The sequence below is a fragment of the Giraffa tippelskirchi genome, chromosome 9 (assembly GCF_054371585.1).
Source record: "Giraffa tippelskirchi isolate mGirTip1 chromosome 9, T2T-mGirTip1v1.2.pri, whole genome shotgun sequence".
NCBI lineage: Eukaryota > Metazoa > Chordata > Mammalia > Artiodactyla > Giraffidae > Giraffa > Giraffa tippelskirchi.
This window is the reverse complement of record NC_137283.1, coordinates 7,529,664-7,542,926: the sequence shown is the minus strand read 5'-3', so window position 1 is coordinate 7,542,926 and position 13,263 is coordinate 7,529,664. Positions and strand designations below refer to the sequence as shown.

Here is a 13,263-nt window from a genome sequence, read left to right as displayed (position 1 = left end):
ATTGAATAGGTCTATTGAAGTTCCTCAGGCCCTGAGAAGGGAGCCAGAGACAGTTCAGCGAAGCTGTGGTCCCAAGTGGTTCTGGTAGGGGGTAGGACTGGAGTTAATGAATCTGCATTGTGATTAAGAACAGTGTTGAGGCGCAGGTACTTACTGCCTTGAGATCAGAGGTAACAGAAATTTTAGGTAGTCATACTTTCTGCTTTTACAAATAGCATCTTGAGCAAAGTGTATTTTTTCTAGGGCTTCCCAGGTGGCACAGTGGTAAAGAATCTGCCCACCAGTGCAGAAGATACAAGAGATGCAGGTTTGATCCCTGGGTCAGAAAGATCCAGTTGAGTAGGAAATGGCAACCCACTCCAGTATTCTTACCTGGAAAATTCCATAGACATACAGGCCTGGCGCGCTGTATTCATTCCATGAGGTTGCAAAGAATCAGACATGACTGAGTGCATACACACCAGCACATCTTTTTCTAACTCAAAATTCAGATGTTAAAAAGCTTAGTTATAAGGGGAAAACATGTACACCCATGGTGGTTGTATGTCAGTGTTTGGCAAAACAAATACAATATTGTAAAGTTAAAAAATAGATAAATAAACTAATTTTAAAAAAAAGCTTAGTTATAATTCTGATAGATAAAAAGTCCTTCATTTCTAACATAAGAGAAAAAACAGGAATTCCTGTATAACTACATAAAGCAAAGTCAAGAAATAAAATATATATTGAGAGCAAAACTCTTAATTTTAAATTAGCGAAGTTACTTTGGACTTAACTTTTTTAAACCATAGATTTTATAATCCATTGGGATTATAAATTGTCTCATAACACAACATGGCTGACATTGTCTTAAGAGCTTTTCCCTCTTTATGTAGAAATAAATTGTCCGGTATGATATTGAATTTATTGAAGAGATATAACCTTATTGTATGTCACTTGTTGTAAGTATTTTTAATGAGATAAATCACTTATGAATTTTAGCTTCCCTCCCCTTTAATTTTTCTTGAATCTTATGAGAAGTTTAAAACTAGTAGATTAATATTGGAAACAAGTATAAAACCCCTCAGTAGAAATGGAGACTAATAGCATGCCATCTGGTTCTTTGTAGAAATCATTAAAATGTAGATGTAGATTTGTGTCCTGATTTTACTTGTTTTAGGCACAGGCTTCCCAGGTGGCACTAGTGGTAAAGAACCCGCCTGCCTGATGCAGGAGACGTAGGTTCTGTCCCTGAGTTGGGACGATCCCCTGGAGAAGGAAATGGCGACGCATTCCAGTATGCTTGCCTAAAGAATCCCATGGACAGAGGAGCCTGGAGGGCTACAGTCCATAAGGTCGCAGAGTCAGACATGACTGAGCAACTTAGCACAGAGGTCATTTAAGATTACTTTTGGGGCAGTTTTAATGAATAATACCTCTTATACCAAAGAATTTTGTGACCACTAACATTGTGAGAACTAAGAAGTCTCCAATTAGCCCATTATGTTAAAGCTGTCAGCATAGTCTTCCTCTGATTAACTCACTGACACTTCAGAGAGCTGGGGGCTGGTGAGACTATAGGTAGTTTCTTGCCCTAAATTCAGATAAAATGAATTTCAGTTTAAGCTATGGCATCATTGACAACCTTAGGTGTGCCAGCCATCATGGCCAAAGTTTCTTTACCAAGTGATGCTGCATGGAATAGCTAATTGTCGAACTTCAGCAGAAGTTGGATAACAGTTCAAATGTACTCTTGTATCACAGAGTCCAATGAAAAGCGAGAGAGATTGTTTTTTCCGCTTGGCTGCCAATCGCTGTGCCTCTGATTCCTATATTCCTTTCTATTTCAGTTTTGAATTGATCATAGAGGTCAATATTTCCTCCTTTTTCTTCTCCTTCCCCCATTTACCCTCTGTAGGTATTCAGCATGTTTTTGGAGACTCTAGTGGACTTCATACAAGTCCACAAAGACGATCTTCAAGATTGGTTGTTTGTACTGCTGACACAACTACTTAAAAAAATGGGTGCTGATTTGCTTGGGTCTGTTCAAGCAAAAGTTCAGAAAGCCCTCGATGTTACAAGGTAAGATTTTTCTTCATATATCTCAAGTTTACCCAGTAGTAATTAAGAATAGGAGAAGGCAATGGCACCCCACTCCAGTACTCTTGCCTGGAAAATCCCATGGATGGAGGAGCCTGGTAGGCTACAGTCCATGGGGTCGCTAAGAGTCGGACACGACTGAGCGACTTCACTTTCACTTTTCCCTTTCATGCACTGGAGAAGGAAATGGCAACCCACTCCAGTATTCTTGCCTGGAGAATCCCAGGGACGGGGGAGCCTGGTGGGCTGCCGTCTATGGGGTCGCACAGAGTCGGACACGACTGAAGCGATTTAGCAGCAGCAATTAAGAATATTTAGTTTTTGTGTTGAAAGTTCAGATTTCTGAGTCCTTTCAAACCATCAAGACTGCATGAGCTCCATTTGAAAATTGTTAACGATGTCCATTTACATGGTATAATTTGATGCAACATAGATTCTTAGGTCAAACATTGCATTTGATCTAAAATATTTCATTAACATCGGTTGAGTAATTCAAGGTAGTAATTTATTGTAATTAAGATGTAACTGCAAAGTAGAGTTAAGGATTTTATTCAATCTAATATAAAGATAAAAATATTTGCTAAATTTAAAAAGAATGTTTTATTATGCATTCTTTTTTCAGAAGATTTTGAACCAATGATACATTTCTACTTTCTTGTGTAGATTGTTGAAATGACTTATTTCAAATATCCATTTACTAAGTTGAGGTGAGTCTAGAATTCAGATATTAGGTATGGAAACATCTCTGATACTGTTGAACTTTTCCCTGAATACATTTTCTGATTAAATCTGTAACTGAGGCAAGAGATCATTATTTGCTCTAGTGTTGCTTTTTAACCCCCTAAAGGGGGTTAAATTTATACTTGCAGGGTATAAATTCAAACGTTCTGGTTCTTCTGGGAGTAGCTTTTATTGTATTCTTTACCACATAGACTATTACCACATATAGATACTGCTCCATGCATGCTTTCTAAATGACATTACGTTTTGGTATTAAACATAATCTGTTAAGTTTGCTAAAAGCTTACTTGCTGACTTAATTTTTAGATTTTTTTTTGCTTTGTTCTTTCCTTATTTCAGAGAATCTTTTCCAAATGATCTTCAGTTCAATATTCTAATGCGATTTACAGTTGATCAGACCCAAACACCAAGCTTAAAGGTAAAAATTTGAGGTCTTTTGAAGACTTTGTAAGGAATTGAAGTATTTTATTCATTAAGTTAATATTTGTATTTCTGTCACATGAGAAGCTGTTCAATCAGTGGATTTTGTTTTTATAAACTTTCAGACAGTCAAGCCAGCACTTCGGGACCAGCTTCACTCTTTTTGGAGCTCCAAGGTTTTATTGTTTTGTTTTAATCTGCATTATTTCTTTTCTTAACTCTCTTTACAAACTCTGCAGTGTTTCCGATAATGTTTGTATGCTTCTATATGTTCAACTACTAACCATTATAAGCCTCTAAAGCATGCACGGATTTGATTTCAAATGTTATTCGGTGCCAGATCTTCCGGAGAAGCTTACTGGGGACTCATAGTTAGAAAGCAGCACAAGTATGGCCGTCTAACCCTAAGCTGTTGTGCAAACTCTCTCTATAAAGTCTTTCTCATTTTATGTTTGTGATTTCCCAATCCTTTTTTTTTGTCTTCAAAGTTTAGGAGTTTGAATAGGTATTCTGGGCAGAATATCAGTTTTGCCTATGTATTTCAATTAACAAAAAATTTTAAGTTTAATCTCAGAGCTGTTCTCCAGTTCTTCTTAATTGAAACAGTAGCTTTTTTTTTTCTTCTTACAATGTGATATTTCTGATGTGTGCATAAGCTTTAGATTTAGGATTAGCTTTCTCAGTTGTTATTCGCACACATTTTGTAATAATTTATGTGGAAACTAGGTAGATACCAATTTTTTGTTAAAAATAATTATTTAACATAGAAGAAAATATAATATGTACCCCTGAATTCTTTACTAAAAATGGTTTTATTAAGTTTTCTTAAATGAGATTAACGTCAGGGAAATAACAAGCATATGTACATTTACAAGCCTTGTATTTTCTGCTCTGTTCTGCACGAAATGTTTCTATAAGCATTATTGCCTTGGATTGATTTTCCTTTTAAGTTTCTGAATATGATTTTGCCTTAAAGTCACAATTATGTTTCTTACCAGGGTTGACATGTACTCAACATATGTTATTTTCTCAGAGCTGCTTTGTGAAAGAGGTTCCATCTGTTTTGATTTTTAAAGTGACCTGCAGAAGGAGAATAATTTACTTGATATTATTGATAGATATTGTTTAAACTTGTTATTTGTCCAAGCCGTTGTGCTAGGTATTCCTTATAATTTTCCGTCATCAATATTTATAATATGTGATGAACTGTAAACTGTGGAAAGAATTATGATTTAGGTACTGGTGGTAGGTATTCAAATGCTATTGAAAGCATATATAGAGTTGTTCCATGGGCCAGTAGAAATGGAAGTCTGAATCATTAGTTTTCAAAATAATGGTTGCTAAAGGCCTGAAGAGAAAGACAATGGGAAGTATAAAATTAATTTCCCTATTAGGAAATGTCATACTAAAGACTGGAATCACAGACTGTTTCTCTGAAAGTCATACATACATACACGTACACATATGTACGTGGTGATGGTTTAGTTGCTAAGTTGAGTCCGACTCTGGGACCCCATGAACTATAGCCCACCAGGCTCTTCTGTCCATGGGGTTTCCCAGGCAAGAATACTGGAGTGAGTTGCCGTTTCCTTCTCCAGGGGGATTTTCCCAACCCAGGAATTAAACCTGGGTCTCCTGCATTGCAGGCAGATTCTTTACTGACTGAGGTAAAGAATATTTACCTCATATTACCTCATATTTATGAGGGACTATGTATGTGTATGTGTATAAGACTTTTAGAGGAACAGTCTATGTATTATATATATATATGTATATATTATAATCTATTATATGGGCATATGTATGGCTTTTATATATTATACACACATATACACATAAAGCTGTAGGGGAAAATCACTCTTCAACCCACAATTTGATGTCTTAGGATAGCAAAAAGGAATTCTATTGGAGCTGTACCTTATGCTGAAAATAAAAGTAACTTTCAGATGGTTGACAGGATTAAGAATTAAAAGCTTAACAGATTATAGAAAAACACAAATAACTTCAGTATGAGATTTATCAAAATTGTTTATTTAAAAGTGCTGGATCTTTCAGATGAGATTTTATATTTCTCACAGACTGTCATGTAGCCAAATGTCAAAAAGGAAGCAATAAAATAAACAAAGATGGCATACAGAGTGATTTTATTTGAGTAATATTTTTTAAATAACTGGGACTTTTTGACTTTTTTTCCCTGAGTTTCAGAAATATGTTTAGAATTATATATACGTTAGCAACTATATTGTTTTCCCTCTCTGAAGAAGAAAGCATGTTTATGTTATTAAAAATACAGACTATGTTTATAACCTTTTGAAATATACTACCAAAATATAAATTTTCAAATGATTATATATGTATTATGGTTGTTTTGCTTATTTGTATAGTAAACACACCTATTCTATGAAACTCTTTAGAAACTTTACATGCCTCTATAAATTGCCAAGACATGGTACTAATTAAATCTCACATAGTGCAAATAAATATATTCAAAAAACAAAATGCATTGATGTTTATTCTTTGATTTACTTTAGCTTTCTTTCAGCTGGTCTCACCAATAGAAGGTGATGTGGCTTAAAAATCCAGAATGTTATGTGCTGCCATATTTAGTTGGGCCTGCTACTCAAAATTAGCCATACCTCTTCACTGTATGATTTACTCAGAATGATGATGGGTTAACTTTAAAAAAAAAAAAAAACATTTCTTAAAGTTTTAGTTTCTTCTTAAAATAATTTATTATCAAATGAAGACAATAAGTTGATGCCTTCTGTCTTCTTTAAACTGGAAGCTGAGAGGGGAAAATGTTCAAGAGTCAGAAGCTTAACTTATTACTTCTGTATATTAACTTGACATAGTACTTCCCAGAGACCTTATTTGGATTGAGTGAGAGAAAGGATCAATAAGATCAATAATAGGGGATGAAGGAGTACAGAATACCTGATTGCCTTAATCTTTGACAGTATTTTTTCAAAGTTGCTATTTTAATCATACATTTAAACCTTCCTTTTTCTAAGTCTGCAAATCAGCTTTAGTATGTGTTTAGAGTCTGCTGTACGCAAAGACTGTGCACTATGCCAGGTGCCATTTCTAAAGTGCACTGATAAAGTCTTAGCGAATCAATATTTAGAAATCTAGAATGTTAGACGTGACTTTAAAAACAGTGGTTCTCTAACTTTTTCTACCCTGCCATACCAAGAAAGAGGAGATTATTTAATAATGGCTTACTTTAAGAATAAAGAAGGCTGCATCTAAGAGAGAAGCATGTGTGCCTTGCCCCACCTCTTGCTGATTTTGAAGCCTGCATCCTACCACACTCCTACCTACCATGCCACCCACATACCAGGAATTTCTAGGAGAATAGTAAGACTTTTAAAACTCATATATTATGGAGAAGGAAATGGCAACCCACTCCAATATTCTTGCCTGGAGAATTCCATGGATGGAGGAGCCTGGTGGGCTACAGTTCATGGGGTCACAGAGGATCAGACAAAAAAAAAAAACCTCATATATTATACTTCTTTTATGCAAATCAGTGTTGTCTCTTCCCCAGTGGTCCTTCTGTAAAGCTTTTTTGTCAACATTTATTTTGAGAAGTGGTTCTAGCAGTTGATGGACCTGTTAAGGAACCTGGTCTCATTGGAGCCTTAATGTATATTTATCAAAACCCTGTATTGCCCACTTTGATTATCCACTTGATTACCCACTGGATGTATAATACCTTATTTCCAAAACTCTTTGGTTCATTTCCCCAAGAGGCAAATTATCCTTCAGTGTATAAAGACTGGTTCCCGGGGAAATCTAGACAAGAGTCAGCTATAAGCTCTGAAGGCAGACTAAAAGAGAAGTGTCTAATCTTATCAAGAGAGTCTTAAACAGTTGTTCAAAGACGGGTAATGAAATTTATAAATTCTGCTATGTGTGGGAAAAAAGCCACATTATCATACTTGTACCTCTGATAGGTAGGTGGTTGTATGTATAACTTTTCTTTTGCTATTGATGCTTTTTCATTTTGTATTTGTAAAAAAAAATGTTTATCACCTGTTTCTCAAGTATTCTTATTGCCTGACGATGCCCAGCTGATTGTCCTCTCTCTTTGTGCATCCCTGTGTAGGTGAAGGTTGCTATCCTCAAATACATAGAAACTCTGGCCAAACAGATGGATCCAGGAGATTTTGTAAATTCTAGTGAAACTCGCCTGGCAGTGTCTCGGGTCATCACTTGGACAACAGAACCCAAAAGTTCTGATGTTCGGAAGGTATGTTTTAGTTTAAGATTCAGAATATAAACTAGAAAATCAAATCAGTCATTTTAGATTGCCAGTTAAGGAAGCTAATATTTTCAGGATGTTACCAGTTAGCATAGAGTTATTTACCTGGTGATATAAAGACCTTTAAAAAAAAAAAATCCTCTCTTTTAAATTTTATCCAATTAATGTGACTATAATTTTCAAACTTAGAATAAAAAATAGCTGTCTTTGCTACAGTTCTCCTAACCTCTACTCTTATAGCCATTCAAAATTTTTTTCCCTTGCATTTACCTATGTATTTCAAATAAGAGTTTGTACTGTTTCTTGATGTATTAATTTTAGGCATTATTTACTGACCTGTTGATAGATTCAGTCATTGGGTATCTCTCTGTCTGCCTTTGTAAATGAAGATTTCACTTTACAGTATCCTAGCCTATGTCTTTTCCCATAACTTTCAAAATACTTATGAATCAATTGTTGGTAATCAGTAGAAAAGATTTAATTTTGACTGTGGAAGTATTAATTCCTTCACCAAGTGGTTAATTACTGCCTCCCTCCTTATGGAAACTTTATTTGTCCTAGTGTTAATAATTTGCCTTGTTTTTCATTGTCCTGTTTCTCCCCCCAACATATTTTTTCAGTGTTAATAGGTTCAACATCTCTGCCACTTGCTCATGGCTGAGATTTTCCATATGCTCAAAAACATTGGTTCTTTCTTTTCTGGGGTGTTCCTTTCTAGACCCTCTGTTCTCTTCACCATCTTCCTGAGATTCCTCTTCAACCCTAGTCATTCATTTCTTGCATCCTGTATCTGGCTCTACTGACAGAACCAGAGTAATCAAAACAATATGGTACGGACACAAAAATAGACACACAGATCAATGGAACAAAATTCTGAGAGCCCAGAAATAAACCCATGCACAAATGGTCAATTAACCTATGATAAAGTAACCAGGAATATACAATGAGGAAAAATTAATCTCTTCAATAACTGGTGCTGGGAAAACTGGACAGCTACCTGTAAAAGAATGAAATTAGAACATTATCTAACACCGTATACAAAAATAAACTCAAAATGGATTGAAGACTTAAATGTAAGACTGAATACTGTTAGTATCCTAGAGGAGAACATAGGCAGAACACTCTCTGACATAACTTGCAGTAGTGTTTTTTGGTTCCATATCCCAAAGCAAAGGAAATAAAAGCAAAAATGAACAAATGGGACCTAATTAAACTCAAAAGCTTTTGCAGAGCAAAGAAAGCCATAAACAAAACAAAAGGACAGCCTATTGAATGGGAGAAAATATTTGCAAATGACTGATAAAGGGTAAATATCCAGCGTATATAAACAACTCGTGCAACAACATCAAAAAAAGAAACAGCTTAATTGAAAAATAGAAAAACTGAATAGACTATTTTTCAAAGAGAAAATGCAGATGGCCAACAGGCACATGAAAAGATGCCGAAAATCACTAATCATCAAGGGAATACAAATCAAAACCACAAAGAGATATTACCTCGCACTGATCAGAATGGCTATCATCAAAAAGAACACAGATAACAAGTGTTGGCAAGGATGTGGAGAAAAGGGAACCCTCATACGCTGGTGTTGGAAATGTAAATTGGTGCAGTCACTGTGAAAACAGGTCCTTGGTTTCAAAGAACTAAAAATAGAACTCCCATATGACCCAGCAATTCCATTCCTGGGTGTATATCTTAAAAAAAAAAAGCAAGAACATTAATTTGAAAAGATACACGCACCCCAGTGATGTTCATGGCATCATTATTTACAATTGCCAAGACACGGATGGTAGCAACATGTGTCCATCAACAGATGAATGAGTAAAGAGGAGGTGATAAACACACATGCACACCCTGTGGAATACTACTACGCTGTAAAAATGAGCAGAGTTTTGCCATTTGCAGCAACATGGTTGAACTTTATGCTAAGTGAAATAAATCAGACAATGACAAATACTGTATGATATCACTTATGTGTGGAACCTAAAAAATTTAACAAACTAGTGAATAAAATAAGAAAGAACCATATTCACAGATATAGAGAACAATCTAGTGGTTACCAGCAGGAGAGGGATAATATGGGAGTGGAAAATGATGAGGTACAAGCATTTAAGTATAAAATCAGTCACAATGATATATTGTACAAGGGAAATAATAAGTATAAATGAGTTATAATGTCTGAGTCACTATAGTGTACACCTGTAACTTACATTGTTATAGCAACTGTACTTCAATTTTAAAAGTCAGGCCAAACAAGCAAGCAAAAAAGATTAAGCATAAATTAATAAAATAGAGAGTAGAAAAGTGATAGTGAAACCAAAAGTTGTGGTTTTTGGAAAGATCAACAAAATTGACAAACTTGTAGCTAGATTGATAGAAAAAAATAAGAGAAGGCAGAAATTACTAGAATTAGAAATGAAAGAATTTTATTACTAACCTTACAGAAATAAAGATGATTATAAAGGAATGCTACAATATTGTATGCCAGAAAGTAGTAAACTTGGATGAAATGGGCAAATCCCTCGATAGACACAAACTAACAAAACTAACTGGAAAAGTCAGTAGAACAAGTTAAGAGATTAATTTAGTAATCAAAAAACCACCCACAAAGAAAAGCCAGGCTCAGGTGGTTTAACTGGTGAGTTCTACCAAACATTAATATCAATTCTTCTCAAACTCTTCTTTAAAAGCCATAAGAGGTAGGAACACTTTCCAACTCATTCTATGAGGGCAGTTTTATCTTGGTTAACAAACCCAGGCCAAGACATCACACACAAAAAGAAAACTACAGATTCTTACAAATATGGACACTTTTAATCCTCAACAAAATACTGGCAAACCAAATTCTGTAACATAAAAAGAGACTTACATACCAAGACCAAGTGGAATTTATCGCAGGAATACAAGGTTGAGTTAACATCTGAAAGTCTATTCTAGTACTCCATATGAATACTAAAAAGACAAAAGCCACATAATTATCTCATCAGAAAAGGCATCTGGCAAGATCTGACATCTTTCATGATTAAGACTAAATAGCAAGCAAACTAACAAGGGAAGGGAGCTTTCCAAGCCCAATACAGGGCACCTCCAAATATCTATAGCTACTTAATGGTGAAAGATTGGATGCTTTCTCTGTAAAATCAGGAACAAGACATAGATGTCTGTTCTCACCATTTCTGTTCAACACGTAATAGGGTTCTAGCCAGGACAGTTAAGCTGGAAAAAACAAACCCCAAAAAAAAGGTGAGAAAATGAAAGAGACAAAAAAGAAAGAAGAAAAGAAAAACTATTTCTATTTGCAAATGATATAATTTTATGTATAGAAAATTCTTTAGAATCACTAAAAAATTATTAGAACTAATAAATCCATTCAGCAGGATTGCAGGATGCAAAATTAATATACGAAGATCAATTGTATTCTAAACGAACAATCCAAAAATGAAATTAAGATAACAGTTCCATTTAAAATAGCACTGAGAAAACTAAAAAGTGATAAATTTAACAAAGGAAGCACAGAGTTTATAGTAGAAACTATAAAACAATATTGAAAGAAATTTAGGATGGAAAATCATCCCATGTTCTTGGATGAGAAGATCAGGACTTTTTGGATCAGAAGACTTATTATTGTTAAGATGTCAGTACTCCCCAAAGTAATCTACGAATTCAATGTAATCGCTACCATATCCTAGCTGTCTTTATAGAAATGAGAAGCTGATTCCAAAATTCATAGTGGAATTCCTGGGGCCCCATAATAGCCAGAATAGCCTTAGGAAAAAAAACCAAGTAGGAGGACTTTACACTTGCTGACTTCAAAACCTAATACAAAGTGATGGTAATCAAGGCAGTGTGGTACTGGCTTAAGGATAGACATAAAGACCAGTGAAATAGAATTGAGAGTCCAGAAGGAAACCCATGTCTATGGCCAACTGATTTTCAACCACCCAAGACCATTGCCCTTGGTAGGTCATATTTGTTATACTTTTCATAATCCCTTCTTACTTTCAAAAAATAAATGGTAAGTCAAAAAAAAAATGTTTTTATTGTTTCAGCAAAGAAATTTGAAAGCATATAGAAACGTTTTTTCCCTGGGATAGGTGGTCTGGCACTCTTGAACAAAAATGTTGAATGAAGAAAATGGTCTCCTTTGAGTAACCAAAATATATTCATCTGCTTCTTGTATGTCTTTGTTTTCTAGGCAGCACAGTCAGTCCTGATTTCCTTATTTGAACTCAATACCCCAGAGTTTACAATGTTATTAGGAGCTTTACCAAAAACTTTTCAGGATGGTGCTACCAAACTTCTTCATAATCACCTTCGAAACACTGGCAATGGAACCCAGGTCTTTATTCCCTTGTTTTATTTTTTTTGGCCATTGTTTAATGTGATGGATGGTTAACAACAGTAATTGCTGTCTTTTTTACGTTAAGTACACTTTGATCCTAACATGTAATTTTTGCATCTGCATTAGGCAGCGTTTCCTGAGCAGAATTAAATACTATCCTGGAAAGAATAGTCTTTAGGTCTATAATTTTTCTATTATTATTTGGTGTGCATTTGGGGGGTGGTGAATGGTGACCACGGTACGAACAAGGAAAGGGAAATATAGCAGAACTTAGATGAGAGCATCAGCCTTGCAAGCCATGAGAATTAGAATGTGCTCTTTAGATGAACCAGTCCTTATTGGAGGACCAGAAAAGATGACTTATTCCAGGAATAACAGGCTCAAGGAGGGTAGTTCTTTAAAGGATGTGTTCACATTTAATAATTACAGGCTTGTCAGTCTATAGGTGCTTGAATAATACAAGAGTTTGTTTTGGAGAAGTAAGATCTGAGTAAATGAAGCGTTAGTGTTATATCTAAATGGTATTGAACTATTTGCATAATGTGCCAAAGAATTGAACTTGGGTTTTAAAAAGACAAAGAGGGCAATACCTTTGATAATGCATAAAGGAGAAAGTGGATGCATTTGTGGCAGGAGTAGGGTAAAGTGTAAGGGGAAAACAATGTGAGAACCATTTCTTGGGACCAAAGTCAGTAATTTTTTTTAAATGGAAAGGGGGAGTTCCCTGGTGGTGCAGTGGTTAGGATTCTGCATTTCCACTGCCAGGGCTGTGGGTTGACTCTCTGGTCAGGAAACTAAGATTCTACAAGCTACATGGGATAAAAACTAAAATTTAAAAAAATAAAAGGAGAAGATATTGTTTTCTTATTATCTTAAGAGAAGATAGACAGATTGCTAACATGACCAGATTTTACTTCTTTGATGTCTTTGTAAAAATCATTTGTAAATCAAACTGAAGGAGGAACAAAATTTAAGTGATTGTAATGATTGGAGGAAGGAATTGGCTTAGGGCAGGAAGCTAATTTAAGATTGTTAATTTGGAATTTTGTTTAATTATTGAGGAAAAAAGATTGTTGTGGTGAGACTTAGGAGAAGCAAATAGGTGAGGAGAACAACAAAAAAACTTAAAGAACTAGATTGCTGAATGGGAAGAAAGTCTTTCCCCACAGAAACTAGAGATAAGTACATGAATATTTTAAAATAACGGCCTAGCGGGGACTTCCTTGGTGGTCCAGTGGTTAATAATGCGCCTTGCAATGCAGGGGACATGGATTCAATCCCTGGTCAGGGAACCTGGGATCCCACATGACATAGAGGAACTGAGTCTGCATGCCACAATTAAGGCCCAATGCAGCTAAATAAATTTTAATAATAAATTTAAAAAAAGAAAGAGAACAGTAAAATAATGACCTGGGAA

The 13,263-nt window shown here is 35.2% G+C and overlaps 1 protein-coding gene across 50 annotated transcripts in view; it reads left to right on the top strand.

Annotated features, from left to right (window-relative positions):
* The window catches only part of CLASP2 (cytoplasmic linker associated protein 2), a 170,558-nt gene that overhangs the window by 136,445 nt on the left and 20,850 nt on the right, over positions 1–13,263 (top strand). For 42 of the 50 annotated variants that reach the window (XM_081527160.1, XM_081527153.1, XM_081527157.1 and 39 more), the window contains 4 exons: positions 1,898–2,061; positions 3,160–3,238; positions 7,349–7,492; positions 11,700–11,843. In XM_081527160.1, coding sequence (XP_081383286.1) covers positions 1,898–2,061; positions 3,160–3,238; positions 7,349–7,492; positions 11,700–11,843 — 531 coding nt within the window. Of the gene's footprint in view, positions 1–1,897; positions 2,062–3,159; positions 3,239–3,365; positions 3,417–7,348; positions 7,493–11,699; positions 11,844–13,263 lie in introns of all 50 variants that reach the window. The other 8 variants (XM_081527158.1, XM_081527144.1, XM_081527150.1 and 5 more) reach the window with 1 other exon arrangement.